This window comes from Pichia kudriavzevii, chromosome 3 (assembly GCF_003054445.1).
Source record: "Pichia kudriavzevii chromosome 3, complete sequence".
NCBI lineage: Eukaryota > Fungi > Ascomycota > Pichiomycetes > Pichiales > Pichiaceae > Pichia > Pichia kudriavzevii.
In genome coordinates this window covers 2,133,792-2,158,863 of record NC_042508.1, presented here as the reverse complement: position 1 = coordinate 2,158,863, position 25,072 = coordinate 2,133,792, and the positions used below count along the sequence as shown (strand labels likewise).

Genomic DNA, 25,072 nt, shown 5'->3' with positions numbered 1-25,072 from the left:
TGCTAAACAGTGGCGTCCCAATTTGGCGAAAAGCGGTAAAAAGTACATGCACCGCGGAAAACGTTTGTGGCTCAGCGACCAAGAGTTTCTCCACCTTATAAATAAAAAAGGAGGTGCTGTTATAACAAAAACCGGTTATACATGAGGAAATACACAAAGGAAAAAGAATTATGAAGTAACAAACCGATTGAAATAAAATAAACTAAAATATACTATACTAAACCTAAATGAAATGAAATAAAATGACTTGAATTGAATTGAAATGAAATGAAACTGAACGGGGGATATAGTATAAGGAAGTCTTAACGCAAGACTTCCATTGCACTGTCGCAATCCAAGCACCTATAGCTCAGTTGTTTACCTGCAACACTGCCGTCTTCATGGTATACATCCAACAGCACTTTCCCCCGCTTCATCATCAACGCCCATTCACTCTTTGAAGGGATCTTCAAACATTTGGGATTATAACATCTAGCTTTAGTTTTTCTGTATCTTAGGCCACAGGAGTTACATAGCTGGCCCTCGTCGGGAGACCATGAGGGTCTCCAGCATGGAGATTGGTTTGAATGGCACGACATACACACTTTCGATAGCCGGTATGCACTTTGTAGGTTTTTTCCAGGGATTTTATCGTCGTCACCTATTGACTTGTTGATATTTTCATGGAAGTGATGGCTACAGCTTAACTGTGCCTTCATTGGTGTAACTGATACATTAACATCATCAAGTTGCTGTGTTGTGTGCATTCGTGGTAAGTGTGTGTGTGGCAAAAAACTGTGTCTCTGGATCTCCTCTGTAGTTCTGGTGGAAATTTGTGGAGTAGGCTGTGCTTCTGGTGTGGCTAACAAAGGGGTAAGATTGTGATCATCCCTGGAGGCTAATCTGGGCAATGGCGTGCTCTGAACTGACACTGGTACTTCAGTAGTCCTTACGCTCTCTATTGACGAACTTCTCGTAGATGGGTTCTGTCTAGTTCTTCTTTTGACTGCAGTCGATTGATCCGACGCACTTCTATTGGACGAACTAGAAGATTTTCTACTACTACTACGGCTAGATACCGGAGTATGTTTGCAACTATTTTTGGAACCTGAATTTTTTGTCACCTTGGAAACAGAATTTCTTCTAGTTTTCTTGATCTTCAGTGGTTGTGACTTGAATTTGGTTTGGTAGTGCTTAAAATCAGTTGCTGTTACTAGATTGTTTGAATCTTCCCCTTTTGAGGCCAAAGCTGGGCAGTTATTCTGACTCTTTAGTGATTCGTTAATCAAAGATTCTGTTGGAGGCCGAATGATAGTAGACTGGTTTGGTGTTGGAAAATAATTCATAGGCCGATGATAACTGGACCGTAAATCTAGTGATAATGGCTGGTTTGAGTTACTTTTACTAGTTAATTCCCGATAGGCGTAACTGTTCCCTGTTTTTATTTCCCGTCCATTGTGGAACTGATAAGCATTATCTTCGAAGAGAATACCTGCAGAATTCCTATCATTATATTGCTGTAATTCATGTGATGTTAAACAACTTGGATGAATGCGTGATTTATCAAAAGGAGTTAGTTTCAGTATCTCTCGTATTGGCGGTAATTGGATATTACATGTTTTGGTTGAGTGATTGGTAGAAGCTGGTTTGTCTCGAGAGGCATTTCTCAATTCTAATAGTGATCTGGCTTCTTGTTGAGCATCAGTAGAGAACCGAGAAGAGGCATTATATGAGAAATAATTGAGACCACGGTTAACCGTATCATTGATGCTGTTGAAAGATGGGAAGATTTTAGTGTCATATATGGAAGGAAGGTTCAATGATCCCTGTTTCTTTAGCTCTTCGGTGTCTTTCTTGTACTTTTCGGACAAAGCAGCATATTCTTTGGCAGATTTGTTGAACTCATGCCTAATCTTTTCATTACAAGCACTTCTCCAAGTAGCAGCTCTAAGATTTCCATCACTTCTACCTATAGCACTACTGTTGATGTTGAATGGATAACATGTATCAGGATATGAATACATGAATTCCCCATAATATCTACCTCTTAATGGAGTAACAGAAGGTTGTGCTAACTGAATTGTATCCAGTCTTGGGGATACTTCCTGTGATTGCGGTGGTGTTACTTCTGTCGTTCCATTCGAATTCAGTGAAACACTGGAATAATTATGAGGATTAGTGATAGCATAGTTGTAGTTTGGAGATCTCGCATTTAAATTAATGTTGAATTGTTGCTTTTGAGATGGTGTTTTGGGTGTTTCGTATAAATGATGGTCTCTTATGGGAGAGGATGGGGTTGTTTTGGACCTTTTTGTTGAACGTGGCGGAGTAACCAAAGCATTATCTTCACTATTTGGTCTCACTGGTGTTGTTAAAAGATCGCCATCCAATTTTCTCTTCCGTTCAAGAGAAAGGGTAGGTGAAGGGGAGCAAGTCCTTGGAATATGAGTAACTGTGGTTGGCATTGGACTGTCAAATAATTTATATGATTGTAAGAATGGATTTGAGTGTAAATTTAAAGTAGACATAGTTGGGGACGCTGTTTAGCTTAAACGAATGAATTGCTACTATCTGAGCAGATCTATATAGTATTTATGACACTAATACTTCAGGTTATGTTAGCTGTCTCCAAAAAAAATAATAATAGGGAAAATAAACTGATAGAATATAAGGTTTTATGGATTGGAGAAATAAATGTTTGGAGCTTTTCTGCTGTCTCGGTCGCTTGGGTAAATGGAATTTATCTTGCTTTGCTAAGTGTTTGCTATACTTGGCCTATTGATACTAATGTTTGGTCAAATTGTTTATCCAAATGATAAAAATAGAAGATTTGATAGAGAATCTTACAAGTAGTATAAAAAAAAAGAGGTTTCAAAAATAGACTAAATGGCTTGGTAGAGATAGACTACATGATCCTGTAAGATTTGCATCATCGAAGAAGTAGGGTGGCTGGCATACAATGAAATCAAAACAGAACTTGTCAAAACAATGGAATCGGAAAAAACTATTTCCTAATTAGGTTCAAAAGCGATCTGTTTTTTTTTTTCATAATTAATTTATACATAAGTTTGCTTGATTGCACATATAGTTTGAGTTGCTAAAAGGTGTATAGTATTGCAGGTCACTAGGATATTTCCTTGCGTCTTCATTGGTTTCATGGCTTATAAGAATAGCAGGAAATATATTAATATTGAAAACATAAAACAAACCTCCGTAGTTGAAATTTCCTATTCGAGAAAAAGGTAAACATCTTGAAAGAATTTCTCAGTCATTTCCTACTTAGGTAATGATATTATAATAAAAAGTTAGTTATTTCCTTTTAGGAAGTTTAATGATCATGACATTGCCGCATCGGGCTAAGTATAAACATAATATCAGTTGTTGGTGTACCTTTAAGGGGCAATATGAAATTTTCAATGAGTATTGAGTTTTAGAGTTCACTTGCCCCGAGGGGTACTTGTAATAATTGTTTCTCGAACCTGCAACTGTACGCCTATAATAATAAAAATTTCACTTAGACATTCTTGAGTATAATAAGTTTTAATCTGCATAATTTATGTGTTACTCATGTGTTTTGATTAACAGAATGACCCATATATTAATCTGTAGTTGAGCAAATGATTTTACAAGCCTTTTTTCAGCTTATTGTTCATTGGACTGTTGTGTGGTTGTTTATTACAGTTCTTTTCCAGGTACTCTCTTGTAAATATTAAAATGCAGCTCTTTCTTGTTGAAGGTGAAGAACCTATTTGGAATTGTTTTCACAGCAAAATGTTTGTATTTCTAATAATTGGTTGATATAGTTTCGGTCCCAAATTCGAACATATAGTGGTTTTACTAACACCTGAGTAGTAAGAAGATACATTCCACCATCGATAGTTTAGTTAAAGTTTACTTTAAAAAATACTAGTATTCTTTTTTATATCACTTTTTTACACTTGACTTCCCTTTTCCTTAATAACTTTCTTGAAAATTATTCAACCTTTTTACTAGAATCTCTATATCTAGGTTTTGGATGACTTTATTAGTTGAGAAGCCAAAAAATGTTTTTAAAAAGACCACATTAGCGCATGCCAATCCTTTTCAACTGCCAGTAGTTAGTTGAAACTAATGATTGTTGCAAGTCGAATGGCATTCACTCTTCTCATTATAAGTCCGTTTCACGTGCTTTCAATATGCTATTTCTATTAATAGCGCTGAGTGATAGTAATTTGCTTTATAATGCCACTACCGTTCTTAAAGAATACAAATAGGCTAATGCATTAAAAGAAGGGCCAAAAGTAATAGGGGGGAGGGGGGTTATATTTGTATGAACTTGAAAACAATAAATCACATAAAAAGCATGATACGGTTTGTTTGTTGGAGCTACTTCATGAAGCATAAACTTCACCAACCAATAGAAGCTGCTGTTTCTTACAAGTTGATCAACATTTTCATCAACTACTTGCCTGGTTAATTCATACAATTATACATAAAGCTTTTCTGAATAAATAGTTTTTTATAACCTTTTCAACAAAAAGGAGATTGGTGCTTTGTTTTGAAGCAAACCTCAAACCATTTTTTTATTATCGCTTGTTAATAAGACCTATTTGCAAAAGTTATTCAATAACTAAATCAAGTGATACATGTCAAAGTATGAACAAAAATAATTCTCTCATTTCTTCAATAAAAAGCGTTGGTGATTATGCATCTCTTTATTAAAAAAAAAATCCTTACTGTGATTAATTACAAGAAAACATTTATTTTAATGAATCTAGTTTAAAAATAATCAAGAAAAGACAATGACCTGATTTTATAATGCAATTTTTACATCATTTTTTGTTCACCTTTCCTGATTTAATGATTATTTTACCTTTTACAAATTACATCAAAAGGTTAATTTCTCTCCCACTGGAGAGCCCACTTTATCGGAATCGTTGTGCCTTCCTTACTAACTTTCCTATACTACCTATTTTTGTTCAAAGTGCCAGGTGCCTTCATTCTGTCTAATTTACTTATCGGTACACTCTCATGGTTTATCAGTTTTTATAATGTGTTTGTTTTATCAAGAAAATCAGCTTCTCAAATGAAGTTGTATTCAAATATACACTGTAATCAAAAGACAGTATCATACCCAAAACATAAACCTGAATAAAGTATCAGAAGCCAAGTAACCCGATACAGAGGCAAGCCGTTAAACCAAAGAAGTAACGTTTCCTATTATATACGCTCATTTATGTTTACTATTATAAAGGAAAGAATTGTGTTAACTCGATAGAAAATATTCATATAGGCTATCGGTACTCCACACCAGATAGATGTACAGAAGATCTAGTTCTGGATGTAAACTACGTAATTCGTTCAATTCTAAGTTGGCTAAAGATTAGGTGAGATCGGACTTGCCTCCTGTCGACTGCTGTTTTAGGGTAATTATGACTAATTATGTATTTATGAGCAAGAGTAACCGGTCAATAGCATCACTTATTTCTTCAATTAATAATAAATAAATCTAATACTTATACCAAGTCAAGTTACCACTTAGTATTAGATCTTGTTGATTTTTACTTGTTGTTACTCTGGAAGTAAAGATACTAGAAGATTCAAATGTTGGTTTTCAACAAAAATATTAATAAAATACATAGAAATATAGAATGTTTTCATTGAGAGAATAATCTTGGACACATATATCTCAAGTTAATAAATTTTCAAATTATTGACTTGAAATTTGATAGCACAAGTTTCCAAAATAATCTAGTAACATGAAAGGGATTTTTCAGGATGTTTTCCAAAAAAGGAAGTGCCAGTAGATACTCGATAACATACTCATGTTAAGGTTTCGAATTTAGAATAGGAAAGATAACAAAGGTAATTCCTGGTTGTGGACGTGAAGTATAAAAGACAGACAATATCCTGTTATAAAGAATTGATCTAGCTAATATGGCTCATAATCAGGAATGAAAACGGCAGAAGGAGAGAGAGAGAAATTTTTTACTAGTTCTACTACAACTAATTTTCACCACGCTTATTGTCTACTCGTACGATTATACACCTATTGCGTACCTACTAATACATGTATCATAATTACCAATGTTATATACAATATTGTAGCTATTGATAGGATTAATGTTTATTCTTAAAAAGATTCAACCGTCGAAACATCCCAAAATAGGAAATAATTTCGACAGCTAACTCCAAGTCGGTTACAGTAACAAGAAATCCGAGATAGTTTAGTGGCTAGAATTTCCGCTTGTCACGCGGGAGACCCGGGTTCAATTCCCGGTCTCGGAGATTCTCTTTTTATAGGAGTTTTTATGATGACTACCAATTGGAAAAGTGTGAACAATCTCCTAGCTTAGGCATTGAGGAGAAACCATGCAATCCTACTGAAAGAAGCTTCTTTTTTTTTTAATAGTGAAGTCATTTAATTGTATGGAAGTTTATAAACGATTCTATTATATAATATTCACAAAGCTGAGTGTATCCTAAGTTTAGCTGAAGAAATTTTTGTAAGCATCCACATTTGCAATAGCTTCAATTTCAACGGGCCAATACTTCTCTCCGATAATTTGATTCCATTCGTCTTGGGATTTTCCTTCAATCAAACACAACCTCATCAAAGCTTCTCTTTGCTTTTTTTTTCGAATGTTTTTGCCACTAATCGATTCCCTTAATCCACCTGATTTCTTAGAAAATATTAGTGCATTTTTGAGGAAATTCTTACAGTTGTTAAACAATATACTCTTATGTTGCATTGCATCAGGTGTCTCCATCAATGACCTCTCTAGATCAATATCTGCCCTTTCTATAAAAACAGAGCAAAGCAAGGAGATCTTGCTGCTCAAAGCATCGTTTTCAGAAGACTTCGAGTTCTCCAACAGAGTAATTTCCTCTCTTAATTTGTTATTGATGACTCGATATTGATTGGCCATTACAGATAGAACACTCCATTTTATTTCCAAGGGTATCTGGATATCATTTGTTTCATATTTTTCCAGAAAAGATCGAATGGATGACGCCTCTAATAATTGTTTTTCTAGAATGTCATTTAATTCATTTTCTGAAGACCAAACTTGCAAGAATTGTCCAAACTCTTGATGTCTCGAAGCATTAAGCATCAATTTTGCTATTTTCAAAGTAGTTAAAGTGTCAGGGGGAATGATATCAATTGACAAAGTAGATGCGAAAGAGTCAATCTTTGTGATAAAGTCACTAGTAATACTATCCATCACAGCGACCAAGTCCGCATTGTACAAAGTTTCATATACGGAAGCCAGCATACGATAACTTTCAGTACAAACGACAGCCGCCGCTTCCAAATTTACAGTTTCATCTATGGCATTGTTATTCAAGACATTGGTCATATGACAAAACACCTTGTCGAATAGAGAAATACACCTTTGTACTGTCAGGATCAACTCATTTTTCAAACCTAGGTTTTGTAAGCAAGACGGATCATTTCCCATGTTTTCAATGTATTCGAAGTAGCACATCGCCATATTAAAATAGGAAGCCCACTCGATGAATTCTGCCTTACCAGCCTGGTGTAAGATGTTTATCGATACTTCAAAACTTTTGCATAGAGATTGGATATCCTTGAAAAGGCCTTCTGGTCCACAACTGTTCAAAGCATCAGCACAGTTGATGAGGTCATCCGAGATAACTGATTCGTCTTTTGTAAATTTATTGTAAACTTCAAATTCTAATCGTGGTAAGTTGTATAAAGCCCCATTCAAAAGAGGGTCCAATTTTAACGCTTGTTTGTAGCTTTCGTGAGCACGATAATAAAACCTCAATGCCTTCGATAAATCTGAACTGAACCATCTATCTCCTGATTCTTCGAAAACCATTCCCTGTTCATTAAAATCTACAGCTGTTAACGGCTCTTTAGATGTATCTTGCTCACTATCTGGCGCTCGTATTTTGGCTAAAACTGAACCTGGTAGTTTAAATTGCCTTTTGTTATTTTTACTCATTTTTGGTATTATTTATTTATCCAAGCAGCGGTATTATGTCTCTAATGTTTCAAATATGAGTAGTTGCCCATGTACGTGTATCCATTGAGAAAGTTGAGAACAATTAGATTAAAATGGAAATCAAAGGAAAATTCAATGAAGGCGAGCAAATGGATACACGACTAACTTTTGATATTCTTGAAGTGGTGGTAACGGTTATGATGGTTTTTTACTGACCTCAGGGTTTATACAATCAGAAAAGAATGAATGTGTATTTGAATGAAGAAATAAGAATAGGAGAACTGCCAGAGGAAGGAAAATTCACTGATTGTGTGATGTATTTGTTATTATTAAACTACCATATAAACTTTAGGTCTGAAACTTTTGTGACGTTTTATGGTACTGATTTCACAACTAATTATAATAGGGGTCACCCACATGTATTTTTTGACGATTGTAAGCTTCGAAACGGAATACAGTTGCCCTTGGATAAAGTTGTTCTTTTCGAAACAGGCAGGCGTCACGCTAACGCGTTTCTTTCCTCTGAGATGTTGCCAGTAGCTTCTAAGGATCCACCGAACAACATTTACTCTTCCAAAGTTTTCTTAAAAGTTAGCGGTAGGATGAAGAGGTACAGGGATATCATTGATTTTGGCAAATGTAATATCCAGGTAATGAAGAAATCCGATGTGATTAACAGTGTTAATAGAAAGGATACAAAGTTAATACGCGTCCTCCAGAACATAATAAAATACTGTCCCTCTTCATGGAGAGAAGAGCTGGATCATAAATATGGAATTTGGGAGATGGCTGATGAAATTGGTGTAGCAGCGTCACAAAATTCCTTTGTGAATGAGTTTCAAACACAACCAGATTTTATTGAATCGCAAGCTCAGTATCACAATCCTTTGAACCTTAGGCATCTCAATGATCCATGTGGGAGCAACTTGAGAAACGTAGCAGAACGTAATCTGGTCCAAGATATTGTGGCCAATTTGGTAAAACAAGAATCAAACGATGATCAATGGGGACTCACGGCATCTGTCCTAGGGAGGGAAAACAACATACCTTCTACCCAATATGAAGAAGTTACAATTTGTGGAATGTATCCTCCTTTAAACGAGAAAATAATCATAGACAGCCTCTCTGGCCAAACTGAGTTGTTAGATTCGTTTGAAATTTATTTTAAGATTACAAATGATGCACAAATAGTCAAGACACTGTCTTTCAGAGATTCTAATTCGGTCTACAATTTCATTGGCTTTGATGGTGACATAAAACCCCAAATTGAACCTAAACTCAAATTGTTCCTAGAGAATAAATTTTCTCAGGGAAGTAAAATGAAACTAGAAAAGAAACTCTATCAACGGTTCAAGAACGGAGAAATGGATATAGAAATCTGAGTTTAGACCCAACCTTGGAGAGATACCAGGCGCAGACAATTCTATTCAATAAAATCAACGCGTCTTCAACTTTTTTTCCCCTAGATTTTTAGGACATGAAATATACGTGTTGGACTTTGTCGGTTCTATGTGAGTGTCAATGAAAAAAAAAAGTTCCCGATACCTTTAGCATACCTTCCCATAGTCAGTACGAACAGCAATGCCCCCACGGAAAGTGAAAGCTAAAGTAGCAAAACCCACATTTGAAAGGTTACTCGATACACCAAAAAAATTTGGAGCCCATGTTGGTATGGGAGGGGGAGTTTATAATGCCGTTACTAATGCTGCAGCATTAGGTTGCAATTCGTTTGCTTTGTTTCTAAAATCTCCAAGAAGATGGGAATCACCTCAAATTTCTCCCGAAGATGCTAAAAAGTTCAAAGATTTGTGCAGGCAACACAACTATAATCCTCGAACGGATGTTCTTCCTCATGGCTCATACTTTATCAACATGGCCAACCCAGACGAGGAAAAATTAGCCAAGTCTTTTGATTGCTTGCTTGATGATTTGAAAAGGTGTGAACAACTTGATATCGGATTGTATAATTTCCATCCTGGCTCATCTTTGGGGGAAGGCACTACGAAGATCAAGGATGAAAATGGCGTTGAGGCTAGCGCTGCTGTAAGAAGACTAGCGACTGGATTAAATAAGGCAGTTAAGGAAACAGAATTTGTCCGGATAGTCGTAGAAAATATGGCTGGACACGGTAGTTACGTATGTGGTAATCTTGACGATTTCCACGATCTGTTTCAATTACTGGACGATCCATCCCGTGTCGGCATTTGCATTGATACTTGTCACTCCTTTGCAGCTGGCTACGATTTAAGTAATGAAGAGGGCTGGAACAAATTTTGGAATGAGTTTGAGGAAAAAATTGGACTGGAACATTTGGCTTCTGTTCATATAAATGACTCAATGGCTCCAATTGGTGCAAATCGAGATCTACATCAAAAATTAGGATGGGGTTTTTTAACTCTAGAATGTTTTAGATTATTATCAAGTGATAAACGTTTGGACAACATTCCGCTGATTTTGGAGACTCCTGTTGATGCTAAAGACGATAGTTCATATGGGGAGGAAATCAAACTGCTAGAATGGTTAGTGGGGAAGTCTAAAGATGATCAGGATTATATTAATAGATTTGAAGAACTACAACAGTTAGGCCAGAAAAATCGCCAAGAACAAGCTGAAAAGTTTGAGAAAAAGCAGAACACCAAACGGAAGGCTGCAAGTAAAGATATTGCAAGTATGATGAAATCGGCAAAGAAGGTGAAGACCGAGGATAATGATGGTGAAGCGGGCATCTGTCAACATTAGTAAATGATTTATATTTTATTTTGATATAGTCATTTATTTAAATTAATTCTATGTAACCGAAGATTTCATTAGCTTTAATACTGAGACCACATTTGGAAATCTCATTGCCAATCAAAGAATACTTCCCTAATTCTGATTTCCAATGGCAGTGTCACCAACGCCACCTGCTGATTCTTTCATCTTTTCCTCAGCTTCTGCCAACACTTCTTTAACTTGTTCATCCAAGGGCTTTGCAACATCGTTATCCAAAAGTTTTACACCCTCCTTTTCGTCCTTCTGAGTTAATTTCAGGTCAGATTCAATTTTGGCTTCTTCCGCTTGTACATTTAAAGGCTTTGAGATATCATCTTTCGAAGCCGTTGTCCTCTCTGCGGGGACTTCCACCCCTTTTTCCTTCTCTGTTTTAGCCAAATTACCATTCGAAATAGTGTCCTGCTTATCACTGTGCCTCTGATTCAGATTTTTTTCAATGTCATCAACAGAGAACTCATCCTCCACTGGTTGTTCTTTCTTAGAACTATCTTTTGGTCCCGCTTCTAGCTTTTCTTCAAATGCAACATACTCAGAATTGAATTCTTCGTGAACATCATCATTCATCCGCATCTCTCTGATTGCTTCCACCTTTTTATCATCCGCAAAGGCTTCCTCATGCTCTAAACTTGCTTTTTTATTAGCTTCAACATCCAACTTTCTTTTCAGCGCGTCGGCAGCTTCATTTACCTTTCTAATTCTTTCCTCATTATCTTTAACAAATGTATTTGGAAGTTTTGCAGCTTCACCGGTACCTTTTACAAATTTACTTCTATCAAATTTAGGCAATGGATGTGCTTCTGTATTGAACACCATGTTTTTAATATCCCATTTATCTGGTTTACCGTTCTTCAATTCACCCTTTAAAGTAGTGCCTGTTTCATCATCAAACAGAAGGTACAAATATTTCAAAGTTTCGGCTAACCAAAATGATTCCATATTATCTGCTTTGACTGAAGGGGAAACAGTGCAGTCTTTCAAGGTCGTATACCTTACATTTTTGCCATTAGGATCACTTATGCTGGTATGTGTCACAAAGTTCTCAAATATTTCCCATCCCCACTCACGGTACTTGATATCACCAGTAATTTTATATAGGTAATATAATGTTTCAACAGTTTCCGGTCTCTGTAAATTATGTTTATCGTTTGGCTTGATATAGAAGTCCCCACCACTGCTCCATGTAGTTCCTCTATGATCAGGATTAAGATCATTCTTGCCACCTTGTGAGAAAACAACAATCTCAGGTGACAGGCCAGTGCCAGGCGTATCGTGGTACATATGGTAACATGTTTTAGCGAGCTCCTTACCCAGATCTAATTGTTCTTGCTGTAACTCATTCCACCAAGGCTGAGATTTTGCATTGCTTTCAGTTAAACCTCTAGTAGCACCAAGTGCAAACAACCCACCAATAAAACAGACTAGATGGTCCATTTTATCGTCAAGTTCTCCGTTAATTCCGTTTGGCAACTCACCCAAATAAACAAGCTTATTAGGATATGATCTTCTCATTAAATGCTTTTTAATGCCTTTGAACGCGTGCTCGTACATTTCTAAATATCTGTTTTCATCTGTCTGTAGATATTGTTTTAGTAGATATTCATAGTAGGAATCTCCACGTGAACCTAAACGAATCAGTTCTTTTTTGAATTCTCCATTGAACTGGTTAACATAGATGGGTGCTAACCCATCATATTCATTGTGTATTCCTGGCGCTTTGTACTGGTTAGAATCCAAAATATCCATGACCTTTTCTGCAGCGTCCCAAAAATAAGCTTCACCTGTCAAATTCGATAAATACTTAAACTCCAACTGTAGTGTTGCGATTTCAGAGGTCGATGCGCCCATAGCGGGAAAACCTTGCTTCCCTGGCTTTTGGCTTTTCAGGTTAAGTTCCATAACTGGTATTCCTGTAGGGGTATCAAAAGCAGACACCAATTTATTACCCAAAATAACAGCCTTTTCTAGAAATACTGTATCATCATCATCCGATAGATAATGCGCTGAAAGTAACCCACCCAGCATCCTAATAGTAGTTTCAAATACATTAACGTCCGCATTGATATCATAATCAAGTTCCTTATCAACCCAATTTTTTGCATCTTCTAACTCCTCTTCACAACCCATTAACATCAATGTATCAAGGGAATCCACAATGATCCACCCTAACGGCTTTGAAACCATATTTTTACCAGTCTGTTTGACTGGAGCGTAAATATCATATCCCCATCCATGCTTGACATAGTCATTCCAGCTTTGCAGAAAAGTATTCTTGACTTCCAGTTTACGTGATGCCCACAATTCTTCGCTTGTTAGCTTCTTACCGGATTCAGGCGACGAGCTGAATGCCCAGTCATAAGTAAAGTATATTGCTAAAGAGATGAAAAACAATTTAACCAACATACTGTATCTGTGGTACAAATTAAAGGCCAACCGAATATATTGGTGTGATGAATAATCGTTTGTGATAGCTTTGTCTTTATATGAGTAAAACTGAGGTAGGCCGTTGTTATATTTAGATTTAGGTTTTAACTTTGTTTTCGGGCGCAAGGAAGCCATAATAAAGGTATTGTAGTGGTGAGTCTATTCAAATAAAGCGGTTACCCACGTTGGCCGATAATGTGAAGGGTCACCTAAGCCGAGTATTATGAAGGCTCGAGTCCCCCCATAAGACGCTCTGGTGATCTGTCCAAATGGGTTATGCGCTTTTTTGATAATTCTTCGTTCTTTGTCGCTCATGCCGGCGCAACAGATCTTGAGATTATAATTTGAATAAAATGAATCATCTTCCTTTTTTTTTTTTTTTTTTTTCAGAAACATCTTTGTCTGCACAGCACCTCTATTGAATCCCTAAAGATTCAACTTGTTTCGTATATTTTGGTAAACATTTGCTCATTCCAGAGGGTGTTTAGTTTAAAGGGAAAAAAGGTTGCTTGCCATTTTTTTTGAATTTTAGCAAACCGGAAAAACTCAATCAAAAGTACTTGACCACTCTACGGAAGATGCCTGTGAATCCACCATCTCAAAACATAGGTGCTCCCATTCCAAACAATACCGATCATGCTGTTTCTGTTACTTTGCCCACGTGGGAAGCAACGGTAGGATATGAAGAAGGTAAAGATTGGGTTGTTCAAAAGATGAACTCTGGCTATCCACGTTTTTTCATCCACAACGATATCCAACAACTAGCAAAATTGGTCGAAGGTTCATACGGCAGGGACGATGAAAGATGTATGATTTTCCCTACTTATAATATTGCTAAACGTTGCAGGGCCTTCATCAAGGAAAAGGCGGCTGCGTTAAATCCTCCCGTGAAGGCTGTTGTTAGAATTTTGCAACTTTCTTCACCCCCTCCGGCCAATGCTGAAGAAACTTCCACCAAAGTAGAAGCAAATCTTGCATTTGTGTTTTTTCATTCCAAGTTATTTCCAATAGCCAAACAATACTGGCAACATAGTGGTGAGGGTATTTCGTCTAGGTTGGCTGAATACTTTCTCTCTGAGATGAAGGATAAGTTGGCTGCAGAAATGAACTCTAAGAGAGATTCCGCATCAACCGCCTCATCATCGTCGCATTCTCCACGGCCTTCAAGATCATCCAGATCCTCAAGATCGTCTATTAACATTAGTAGGTCAAATATAAAGCAAGAAAGTGCTACCTTTATTGAGGAGAGATTTGGTCGGAATTTAGATCTAAGGTTTGCAAAAGATGCAAAGAAAATATTGTTACAAAGACTAGCATCAGAATATGATCACTCATATTCAGATTCTGAAAATGTTTATTTATATCCATCAGGTATGGCAGCCATCTTCAATGCACACCGTGCAATTTTAGGTTTTAATGATGAAAAAGATTCTAACACCCTCAAATCTGTATGTTTTGGTTTTCCATATGTTGATACTTTAAACATTTTAAGAAAATGGGGTGCTGGGGTTCATTTTTATGGTTTTGGAGATGATGAATCCTTGGACGACCTTGAACTACGATTAGAATCAGGCGAAAGAATTTTGTCTTTATTTTGTGAATTCCCATCTAATCCTCTTCTCAAAACACCAGATATTATCAGAATCAAAAAGTTGAGTGACAAATTTGGGTTTTCTGTTGTTGTAGATGATACTGTTGGTAACTCGTCCAATGTCAATGTGATCCCATATTGTGATATTGTTGTTTCGTCATTGACAAAAATTTTTTCGGGTGATTCCAATGTTATGGCAGGTTGCCTAGTGCTTAATAAAAAAGGTAAGAATTATGATAAATTGAAGGAGTTCATGAATGATGATTATGAGGATTTCTTCTGGGATCAAGATGCAATTTATCTTGAGAGAAACTCTCGTGACTTTGAGGAGCGTTCTAAGAAAATGAATGAAAATGCTGAGCAAGTTCTGAAGTTATTCCAAGAATCTCCTCTAATCGAGAAGATTTTCTACCCTAGCGTCACATCTCCCGCAAGCAAAGCTCATTATGACCAAGTTAAACGTGAGCATGGTGGTTATGGTGCATTACTATCGGTTGTCTTCAAAGACGAAATGGATGCCATTTGTTTTTACAATACGGTTCAGCTATCAAAGGGGCCATCTTTAGGTACCAATTTTACACTTGTTTGCCCATATTCAATCTTAGCTCATTACAATGAGTTAGACGAGGTCGCTAAGTGGGGAGTTGATCCAAATCTCGTCAGATTAAGTATTGGTATGGAGAAGACAGAGGATTTACTGAAGACCTTGAAGGAGGCATTAGATGCAGCTCAAGAGCAACATGAAATATGAAGCATATAGTAATTGTATCTATCATCAATGATTCAACTCTTTTATAACTCTTTTATAACACACCAATAGAAAAGCGCATTACGATACATTCTTGTCAAACAAAGGTCACCTGAGAAACGGAGAACATTTATTTTCATGAATTTCTTTTCGATTTCGTTAAACAACAAAATAATAAATAGAGTTATAAATAATAATAATGAATATAGACGTAGTACTCACAACGAATGACATATAAGTCTAGCAAATAATTTATTTGTGGTCAACGTCACCACTTGCAAATCTTGGATGTCTTGGATCATTGATGAACTCTTCAGTGTTGGAAAGAGCAGTTTGTGCCTTGGAGATCAAGACAGTAGTGATACCGACTGTAAGATTCAATTAACGGGGGAGATGGTGTTAGTAATTTATTCATAAATCACAACTTGCTGCATACAGAGCTAATAAACAGATGGAGATTTCATGGCAACGTATCAAAGGGTGATTCATAGTGAGTTCATTTTGGTAGGTATATAGTTGTATTGTAGGATCCTTAGTTTGATACTATTGGAACGCTGCAAAAGAATCCAAATTCATCATTTTAAAAATACATACAACCAACAAAGAAAGGCCAGTAGAATTTGACAAGAGGGAACTTGTATGCTTTAACACCCATGAACTGCATTTTGGCTGATTATAGGTTTGTCTAATTGTTTCTAACAGCAACTTAGATGGTTCTTAACGGACATGTTTGAAGGTGAACATTTCATTTCTCAATCTCTAAAGCGAAAGGAAGTTCGCAGCTGGGCAAATAATACGGGCTGCTTAACCAAAATAGGGTGCACGGAGGTAAACGCTCTAAAAAAGATTATAGTCACGTGCTGTCATGATTTTGGCCGCTCCGTTGAGTATTCACCAACCACCATGTACAAATATAAATTAATTCATTAAGTCATGCCTAATATATGGATATATCGGTTGGTCTCTATATATTTTTACCTGCGTCACTAGTACATAAGAAAGTCATCACCATTCATCATCGGTTCTGCCAAAAGACGATCAATGTCTTCATGGGCGCTATTTGCTGCCGTCTGTATCACAGACTCAGAGGTGGTCATTGCGTGTCCAAATAGTAGAGGTTTTTTATCATCGTTATCGTCGTAGTATTTGTTCGTATCTATATCTTTTTCTGTGGCATCAATATCCATAGCAAAATCTTGTGCATTACTTTTTCCATCATCATAGATCAAGAGATCAGAGCCACCAAAGGAGTCCAAATTAACCAAATTTCTATTGAATATAGTTAAGTTATTGTTGAGACTAGCTTGGGAGGATTTGCTATCCAGTTTAGACTTAGATACCTTATTGCCTCCTGAATCTTTCATTAAAGATGGATTCACTAATGGAGTAGGATCTAGTGATAGTTGTGCGTCAATCATCTCCAGTAACATGACATCATCTTCAGAAGGTTGTGTATTATTTTGCGTCAAAACACCTCCGGTGATGTGCTTACTCATATCATTGCCACTGTTGAATTTTATTCCGCATATATTCTCATCTAGTTGTATATCATGCTGTCCTTTAAGTTCGCTGATTGCCATATCAATATTTACTTTTTCAGGCGACTCACTATCAAGTTTTTCTCGGTGGGTTTCAAGGATGTCACTTAAAACAGCTTTGTCTTCTTGCTTTAATCTCTTTACTATTTCTTCGCGTTTTAGTGTAGCAGTGAGAGTGTTCAGCCCCATTCTGTTTCCTGATGTATCTGTCATTATTGAGGGATTTGCTTTTGGATTGCCTAGACCAAGCAAATTGGCTCCTCCTTTTGAAAGAACTTGTGCAATGGTACTAACGATAGAACTCGAACCTTTCTCAAAACAAATACACTTTTTTCCAATTTCACATATCCCACATGAGTGATATTTCTTCTCCGGTGCAGATTTTGAGGCTCGGGATACATTATCACCATCCATTTTCAAGTTTGATGATGTTTTAGGTGAACTGGGATTCATCTTGGAGCGATGGGTTTTTTTGTCTACGTTAGTTCCAAAAATTTTAACGGGCTCACTAGAAAAATCAGTTTTTTGTCTTTTAGAGTCAATGTTGTATGAGAGATTAATTGGATCAATAGTAATAGCTTCAGCCTTTAAATGAGTTGTAAAAACATCGTTTTCATTTTCAACCAGAGGTAGACCCGCCTTAGGGATATGAATTTTGGATTGAGAAGCGAGTGCAACAGTACTATCGTTAGTACTTGTGGACTCTCTTGACATGGATACGACCGAAGTGGGTCTCGGAGGAACTTTTTGGTTGTGGTTACCTGGCTTGGAGGTTTCCTTCTTGTTCAATTTGCTCTTTTTTATAGACTCGTCCTTGTCTTTTATCAATTTTAAGTTGTTTATTTCTTTATTTAGTTTCAGCAGGATCTTTTTCAAATTTTCATTTTCTCTAGAAACTTGCTGTAGCTGAACGTCCAAGTCTTTTTGAATATCCGTGTTTAGATTGATGTTGGAATGTATTTGCGCATTAATCGATACCGTACCTGTTACTTGATCAAGATGCAAGCTCCTTATCCCAGGGGAAGAGCAAGTTTTGCAGCCACTACATAGGGGTTTGGCTTTAGGAACACACTTCTCTTTATTTTTTGATTCATTTTGGCCCAATTTTGGATCAGTGGTTGTTAAAGGAGAGTCAGATCTTGAAGTATGAGCAGTGACCGAAGAAGGTGACAATGTAGCTGGCGATTGCAAAGCATTGTTTCCACATTTGCTAAGTTTAGTGTCTTTCTTTTTCGAAGTTTTTTTGGTTTTAGGACGTGGGGGAAGAACCCAGTTTTTAGAAGTTGTTAGAGTTATCGTGCTTCCTTTATTATGTTTAATAGGTGACGGAGTGCCGGGTACTATTGAATTCAGCCGAGAAATCGATTTTGATTTGAGCTTGGATGCTATAGCAATCTTTGGCTTTATAGCAATTGGGTGAAAATGCATGCCGGTATTTGGGTTTGGTTGGATAGGCACTGGTTGCAGTTTTGGTTGCTTTACAGGAGGTGCAGAAGAATCCACTTTTTGATTGGTGATACCTGGTTTAACATTTCCATCAACACTGATAATAGGTTTCTCACATTGACTTAGTTTCTCTTTGTTTTGTTGATTGTTTAAATTGCCACGTTGTGTCGGTTGCTTTTGAGAGTGTTGATGTTCTTGTGACAAACGGTTAGATTTCGCCATTATAGTTTTCGAAGACGGTACAGCTGGCTTTGTGGCTTTTTTGGTATTTAATAAAATTGTACCGTTTGGTGTATTGATGTGTTTGGGCATAGAATGCCCAATCTTAGCCTTACTTGTAAAATGGTTATTGTGTGAAGGTATTGGTGTCGAATTTATATGTGGTTCCACAGGATTTAAAGATTCGGCATTTGTTGTTGTGGCAGCTGTGTTTGCTTTCCCTTCGTCGACATTTAAATGGGGTATATTATTGGTGTTAACAGTGGGTTTATCATCAATTATCTTCGCTTCCAAATTATCTCTATCTTCACCGGTCTTTGAATCACTATCAGCGGAATCTTTGTTCACAGATATGTGAGACGGTTGATCCCCCGAAGCGTTATGCATAGTTAAAGTGCTCACAAGTATCCACAGTCTTCAAAACCAGCTATCTTATACTTGAAAAAAGGTGCTCTAAGTTGTTTGCCCAATATCGAAAAATAGGGTAGGCTTTCGATGGTTCAGATATACCGAATGTACAGGATTAAAGTTCAAGGAAAAAGGCCCTCAAAATGCCAATATTCGCATTTTCGCATTTTCCTCGGTTTTGTGGTGACTATCGTGTTTTGTTTAGATTTTTTTGAAAGTTTCGGTTGTTTTTGATCTCAACACGCTCAGCTATTTTACGTGTTTCCTTGTTGTTTTTGAAAGTTTTCTACCCTGAAACGCCGTGAAACAGCATATCATATTAGATATTGTATCCCGAAACTTTTAGGAAAGTCTTCAATAACGCAGACAGAGAATGAGTAGTGACTATTCAGACGAGGAGCCAGTCACCAAAAAAGCAAGATCTGCTACTTCGAAAAAAAAAGTCTCTGCTTCTGACCAATACCAAAAACTATCACAATTAGAGCATATCTTGAAAAGACCTGATACCTATATAGGCTCTGTAGAAAGGCACACATCTGAACAGTGGGTTTACAACGAAGATTTGAAATGTATGGAGAAAAAGACAGTTTCAATAGTTCCAGGTTTGTTCAAAATTTTTGATGAAATCCTTGTTAATGCCGCCGATAACAAGATTAGAGATCCCTCGATGAAACGGATAGATGTGATTATTAACGAGGAAGAAAACGTTATCTCTGTGAAAAACGATGGTAAAGGTATCCCAATTGAAATCCACGATAAGGAGAACATTTATATTCCAGAGTTGATTTTTGGTAACCTTTTGACCTCATCCAATTATGACGACGATCAAAAGAAAGTCACTGGTGGAAGAAACGGTTATGGCGCTAAACTTTGTAACATCTTTTCGACAGAATTTACCGTCCACACCGCAGATATGAGCCACGGTAAAGAATACACACAAGTTTGGAGAAATAACATGTCTGAAGTGGGGAAACCTAAGATTTTGAACTTCAAAAAGAAGAACGAATTCACCGAAATTATTTTCAAACCCGACTTATCCAAGTTTGGCATGGAAAAGTTAGATCACGATATTCTAGGTGTTTTCAAAAGAAGAGTATATGATTTGTGTGGTTCAGTTAGAGGTATCCGGGTCACTTTAAATGGTGAACTGTTGAAAATCAACAATTTTAAACAATATGTTGAATTATATGTCAAAGCAATCAACAAATCTAAGGAAGAACGTCCCCACATACCAGTTAAAATTGAAACCGAAGACGGAACACCTTTGAATGGCGAGTCAGAAGCGAATACAGAAACTTCCTCAACTCCTGAACCAAGTTTGAACGAAAATCTGCCAACGATTGTTCACGAGATCATTAATGATAGATGGGAAATTGCATTCTGCATTTCGGATGGATCATTTAATCAAGTTTCCTTTGTCAACTCCATTGCAACAACTCTTGGGGGTACACATGTCGATTATGTTGCAAATATGCTGTGTGGTAAAATTACCGAACAAATCAAAAAGAAGAATAAAAAAGCTATTATTAAGCCATTCCAAATCAAATCGAAAATGTTTTTGTTCATTAACTGTTTGGTTGAGAATCCAGCGTTCACTTCTCAGACAAAGGAATATCTAACTACACAGCCTTCAAAGTTTGGTGGTAAACGATTGGAATTGCCAGAGAAATTTATTAAAAAAATTTTAAATACCGGTATAATTGATGAAGTGTTGGATATCGTTCAGGCTAATGCTGATAAGGCCCTCAAGAAAACAGACGGCGCAAAGAAGAGCAGAATTACTGGTTACCCAAAATTAGAGGATGCAAACAAAGCTGGTACTAGAGAAGGTTATAAATGTACTTTGATCTTGACCGAAGGTGACTCTGCAAAGTCTTTGGCGGTTCAAGGCCTTGCTGTTGTTGGCAGAAACTATTATGGATGTTTCCCCTTGAGAGGTAAAGTTCTAAACGTCAGGGAAGCAAGTACTGACCAGATTATGAAGAATGGTGCCATTCAGGCTATCAAACAAATTATGGGTTTACAACATAAGAAACATTATGGCCCTGATGATATAAAGAGTTTGAGATACGGCAGAATTATGATTATGGCCGATCAAGATCATGATGGCTCCCATATTAAGGGCCTATTGATTAACTTTTTAGAGGCATCGTTTCCGGGCCTTTTGGAGATTCCTAATTTTCTGATTGAATTTATTACACCGATTGTGAAGATTACAATTATGAGTGGACCTAATAGGCGGAAAACCATTCCATTTTACTCAATGCCAGAATATGAGCAGTGGAGGGAAACCGAGGGATCCACTTGCTCTTATAAACAGAAGTATTACAAGGGTTTAGGTACCTCTTCAGCACAAGAAATGAGAGAATATTTTACTCAATTGGACAAACATTTGAAGAGATTTGATGCTTTAAGAGATGAAGATAAATCAAGCATTGATTTGGCCTTTTCGAAGAAGAAAGCTGATGACCGTAAAGAATGGTTAAGAAATTACCAACCAGGCACTTACTTAGACTCAACCTTAAGCGACATTCCGATTTCAGAATTCATTAATAAAGAATTAATCCTCTTCTCTATGGCTGATAACGTCAGATCCATTGCTTCTGTTATGGATGGGTTCAAGCCAGTTCAAAGAAAGATTCTCTATGCATGCTATAAACGTAACTTGAGGGACGAAATTAAAGTCTCGCAATTAGAAGGTTACATTGCCGAACATACTGGATACCATCACGGTGATGCATCCCTAATGCAATCGATTATTGGTTTAGCACAGGATTTTGTTGGTTCTAATAATATTAATTTATTGGTTCCACATGGTGGTTTTGGTTCTAGAGCGGCTGGTGGTAAAGATGCAGCAGCAGCAAGATATATTTTTACGGAGTTATCTGCCATCACTAGGAAAATTTTCAATCCTTTGGACAATCCATTGTTGACCTACGTTCAAGATGATGAACAAACTGTTGAACCTGAATGGTACACGCCGGTTTTACCAATGTTATTGGTAAATGGGTGTGAAGGTATCGGTTCTGGTTGGAGTACATCGATCCCTCCATTTAATCCAAGAGATATAATTGAAAACATAAGGCTATTGATGGACGGAAAAGAGATGAAAGAAATGACTCCATGGTTTAAAGGATGGACCGGTGCAATTATACACGAGCCTAGTAAAGACAGATGGAGATTGGAAGGTATAATTGAAGAGCTTGACGATAACACTCTTGCGATCAGTGAATTGCCTGCTAGGATGTGGACCATCACGATGAAAGAATTTCTATTGAATGCCCTTGCTGGTAACGATAAACAAAAGCCTTGGATTAAGGACATGGAAGAAGAACATGGTGTTGGCGTTAGGTTTATTGTAAAGCTGTCTGATGAAGAAATGGAAAAGACTAGAAGAATTGGTCTTGTGGAGAGATTTAAGTTAACCAATACTGTTAGTAGTTCCAATATGGTTGCGTTTGATCCAAGTGGCAAAATCAAAAGGTATAGCCATGCAAATGAAATCATCAGAGATTTCTACTATGTCCGGTTAGAATATTATCAAAAAAGAAAGAACTATTTGGTAAAGGAATACTCTAACCAGCTAGAAAAAATCAGTGCCCAGGCTAAGTTTGTCAAGTTGATTATTGACGGTGAACTAGTTGTTGGTAATAAGAAGAAGACAGTTTTAATCGAAGAATTGAGAAACTTAGATTTTCCAGGCTTCGATAAAAAGAATGAACCAATTCAAATGAAGTTCTCTAGCATCAAAGACGAGGAAGAAGAAGAGAATGATGATGAAGTAGCTGCACCATTAGTAGATCCTTCAGCTACCGCAGATACAACAGAAACGGGATTAATTGTGTCTAACAAAAAAACAAGCTCGATGCTATACGATTACTTACTCGGTATGCCAATTTGGTCTTTAACCAAGGAAAGGTATGAAGCTCTTTTGAAGGTTAGAGGTGAAAAAGAAGAACTGTTGAACACTCTTCTACAAAAATCGCCAAAAGATTTATGGAATGAAGATATTGATGAATTTTTGGCCGAATGGGAAAAGTTTTTAATCGAGGACGAGGAGAGGAAAGTGTCCTCAGTTACTGGTAACGACAATGGATCCACGAAGAGAAAGAGGAGGGCTCCAGCTAAAAAGAGGGAAACAGCTATAAAAAAAGCTACGGTAAAGAAAGAAAGTGTTAACAATGGCCCGGCAAAAAAGAAGGCGAAAACTGCTGAAGCACCACCACCTGTCACTGATAGTGTCAAGAAATCAGAGGATATAAATGATTTTGATTCCATATTTGAGAATTTTAAAAAGGTGACGGACACGCCTACTTCTACCGTTGCCACATCTTCATCAGCTTCTTCTTTGCCTTTAAACTCCGAGAAGTCCCAAACCAAAGCTGCTTCAAAGACACCTGTTAAATCAAAAGAAGCGCCTAGGAAGAAGAAAACGGCCAAAATAGTAGAAAGTGATATAAGCGATGATGAAAGCGATGGATCGGCTGAGTTTAGCATGTCAGACAGTAATGACGGTGAAGAGGTTGTTGTTGCACCTAGAGCAACCAGGAATAGAAGAAACAGGACTCCTGTAAAATCATACACTCTTGAAAGTGACGGAGAAGCATCTGTGATTGAGTTATCTGAAGATGAAGAATATGTATAATAATAGAAATGGTTAGATACTAGGCCATAGCGTATATTATATTAAAGAAAACATAGAAAGTGTATTTATACATATACATTTGGTGAAAACTTATAGCCTTTCACCCTTTACACGTCTAGTGAGCACTTCAAGGTAACCACCATCTACTACATTCCCACTTTGGTCAAGATAGACCAAATTGAATTGACCCAGATCTGGATCGTAATCTAATTTACAGTTACTTGGATCTTCAAAGTCCAAAGCAAATTTGCTCATAAATTGTCCCCAGTTATCTGCAACTACATATTTGGTATCGTAATCTCTACCAAATATTATCACTTGCCCCACCATCCCGTCCACATCTGGATCTAAATCAATGGCTATATGATTACCCGCGTTGTCAGTAACAAGAGGTATCCAATTTGCGCTAGCATATTGGAGTTTAACTTTATTTGCTGGGAATGATTTTTGGTTTGGTAGTTTCTTTAAGTAGTCAGTTTTCGAATGTGTTGACATATTTCTCATTAAATCAGGGTAATTCTTCAAATCGTTTTCAGTGATTTCGTTAATTTTGGCAGCTATCTTAAAATTCGGATCATTGTTAATTATAGCGTCATCTTGAGGATTTATAATATCGTCTGAACCTGGACGTTCTTTGCTGTCATTTGAAATAGAGTCTGCTTTAGCTTTTAATCTTGCCTTTGAGTTTTCCTCTTTGCGTGCCACTTTCCTCCAGTAGTTAGTCATAGTTATGACTTCTGCCAAGCTGAGCAACTGTAGGCCGTACATGAGGCCCAGCTTCTTTGTCGATGATGGCGCAACTTCCTGACCGTCATGGGTTTGGAAATATTTGATCACGGGATATGGGAACTTGACACCAAGGTGTTTCTGTGCAACTTGTAAATCTTTGAAAGTGCAAGGACTTGACAGAGAATTCATAAAATCTTCGGCATCAGGAATCTCCTCCAAGTCCAAATTGAAATCCATATCATAGTTATAGTCATAATTTTGGCTATTTTTAGAGTTTAAAGTAAAATGGTTGTTATTTGGGTCGGGATTATTCATGTCTAAATTAATAACATCTTCAATAATGTGCCAGGCATCCAAAACAAGTTGTGCCTGTTGTTTTTCATCTGCTGTAACCGGTATATTGTCCTGTATCTCCTTGGCATCATTAGCTTCTTCCCCTTCAGAGTCATATTCAGTCAATGAGTTCACTGCCTTGGATGTGTGATAACCGGCATATCTATCATTTGAGGTCAGGGTGTAAACCAATTCCTTCCATTTCTTTCCCAAGAATCCCATGCTGCTATTCTACTATCGATCTAGCTTGTTATTCAAAAAGGATAAAATATGCAATCTCTGTAGGCAAAG

General features: G+C 37.0%; 10 protein-coding genes and 1 non-coding gene across 11 annotated transcripts; 5 read left to right on the top strand and 6 right to left on the bottom strand.

Annotated features, from left to right (window-relative positions):
* Nucleotides 1-302: 302 nt before the first annotated feature.
* C5L36_0C09890 (uncharacterized protein) lies at nucleotides 303-2,507 on the bottom strand (the record flags this gene model as incomplete). Its single annotated transcript, XM_029466699.1, has 1 exon — nucleotides 303-2,507. One exon carries the CDS (start codon nucleotides 2,505-2,507, stop codon nucleotides 303-305), a length of 2,205 nt encoding a protein of 734 aa, XP_029322559.1.
* A 3,667-nt stretch (nucleotides 2,508-6,174) lies between these two features.
* C5L36_0Ctrna4D lies at nucleotides 6,175-6,246 on the top strand. The gene has a single exon. It is a non-coding gene; the product is annotated as a tRNA-Asp (tRNA).
* A 200-nt stretch (nucleotides 6,247-6,446) lies between these two features.
* C5L36_0C09880 (uncharacterized protein) lies at nucleotides 6,447-7,931 on the bottom strand (the record flags this gene model as incomplete). The annotated part of the gene is made up of 1 exon (XM_029466698.1): nucleotides 6,447-7,931. The coding sequence occupies one exon, from the start codon at nucleotides 7,929-7,931 to the stop codon at nucleotides 6,447-6,449; it is 1,485 nt and encodes a 494-aa protein (XP_029322558.1).
* A 242-nt stretch (nucleotides 7,932-8,173) lies between these two features.
* Nucleotides 8,174-9,313, top strand: C5L36_0C09870 (uncharacterized protein; the record flags this gene model as incomplete). Its single annotated transcript, XM_029466697.1, has 1 exon — nucleotides 8,174-9,313. The coding sequence occupies one exon, from the start codon at nucleotides 8,174-8,176 to the stop codon at nucleotides 9,311-9,313; it is 1,140 nt and encodes a 379-aa protein (XP_029322557.1).
* Nucleotides 9,314-9,512: 199 nt separating this feature from the next.
* C5L36_0C09860 (uncharacterized protein) lies at nucleotides 9,513-10,670 on the top strand (the record flags this gene model as incomplete). The annotated part of the gene is made up of 1 exon (XM_029466696.1): nucleotides 9,513-10,670. One exon carries the CDS (start codon nucleotides 9,513-9,515, stop codon nucleotides 10,668-10,670), a length of 1,158 nt encoding a protein of 385 aa, XP_029322556.1.
* Nucleotides 10,671-10,796: 126 nt separating this feature from the next.
* Nucleotides 10,797-13,259, bottom strand: C5L36_0C09850 (uncharacterized protein; the record flags this gene model as incomplete). The annotated part of the gene is made up of 1 exon (XM_029466695.1): nucleotides 10,797-13,259. The coding sequence occupies one exon, from the start codon at nucleotides 13,257-13,259 to the stop codon at nucleotides 10,797-10,799; it is 2,463 nt and encodes an 820-aa protein (XP_029322555.1).
* A 443-nt stretch (nucleotides 13,260-13,702) lies between these two features.
* On the top strand, nucleotides 13,703-15,466 carry C5L36_0C09840 (uncharacterized protein; the record flags this gene model as incomplete). Its single annotated transcript, XM_029466694.1, has 1 exon — nucleotides 13,703-15,466. The coding sequence occupies one exon, from the start codon at nucleotides 13,703-13,705 to the stop codon at nucleotides 15,464-15,466; it is 1,764 nt and encodes a 587-aa protein (XP_029322554.1).
* A 249-nt stretch (nucleotides 15,467-15,715) lies between these two features.
* On the bottom strand, nucleotides 15,716-16,127 carry C5L36_0C09830 (uncharacterized protein; the record flags this gene model as incomplete). The annotated part of the gene is made up of 2 exons (XM_029466693.1): nucleotides 15,716-15,831; nucleotides 16,058-16,127. 2 exons carry the CDS (start codon nucleotides 16,125-16,127, stop codon nucleotides 15,716-15,718), a joined length of 186 nt encoding a protein of 61 aa, XP_029322553.1.
* A 322-nt stretch (nucleotides 16,128-16,449) lies between these two features.
* On the bottom strand, nucleotides 16,450-19,053 carry C5L36_0C09820 (uncharacterized protein; the record flags this gene model as incomplete). The annotated part of the gene is made up of 1 exon (XM_029466692.1): nucleotides 16,450-19,053. The coding sequence occupies one exon, from the start codon at nucleotides 19,051-19,053 to the stop codon at nucleotides 16,450-16,452; it is 2,604 nt and encodes an 867-aa protein (XP_029322552.1).
* Nucleotides 19,054-19,447: 394 nt separating this feature from the next.
* Nucleotides 19,448-23,719, top strand: C5L36_0C09810 (uncharacterized protein; the record flags this gene model as incomplete). The annotated part of the gene is made up of 1 exon (XM_029466691.1): nucleotides 19,448-23,719. One exon carries the CDS (start codon nucleotides 19,448-19,450, stop codon nucleotides 23,717-23,719), a length of 4,272 nt encoding a protein of 1,423 aa, XP_029322551.1.
* Nucleotides 23,720-23,809: 90 nt separating this feature from the next.
* On the bottom strand, nucleotides 23,810-25,003 carry C5L36_0C09800 (uncharacterized protein; the record flags this gene model as incomplete). Its single annotated transcript, XM_029466690.1, has 1 exon — nucleotides 23,810-25,003. One exon carries the CDS (start codon nucleotides 25,001-25,003, stop codon nucleotides 23,810-23,812), a length of 1,194 nt encoding a protein of 397 aa, XP_029322550.1.
* Nucleotides 25,004-25,072: the final 69 nt, after the last annotated feature.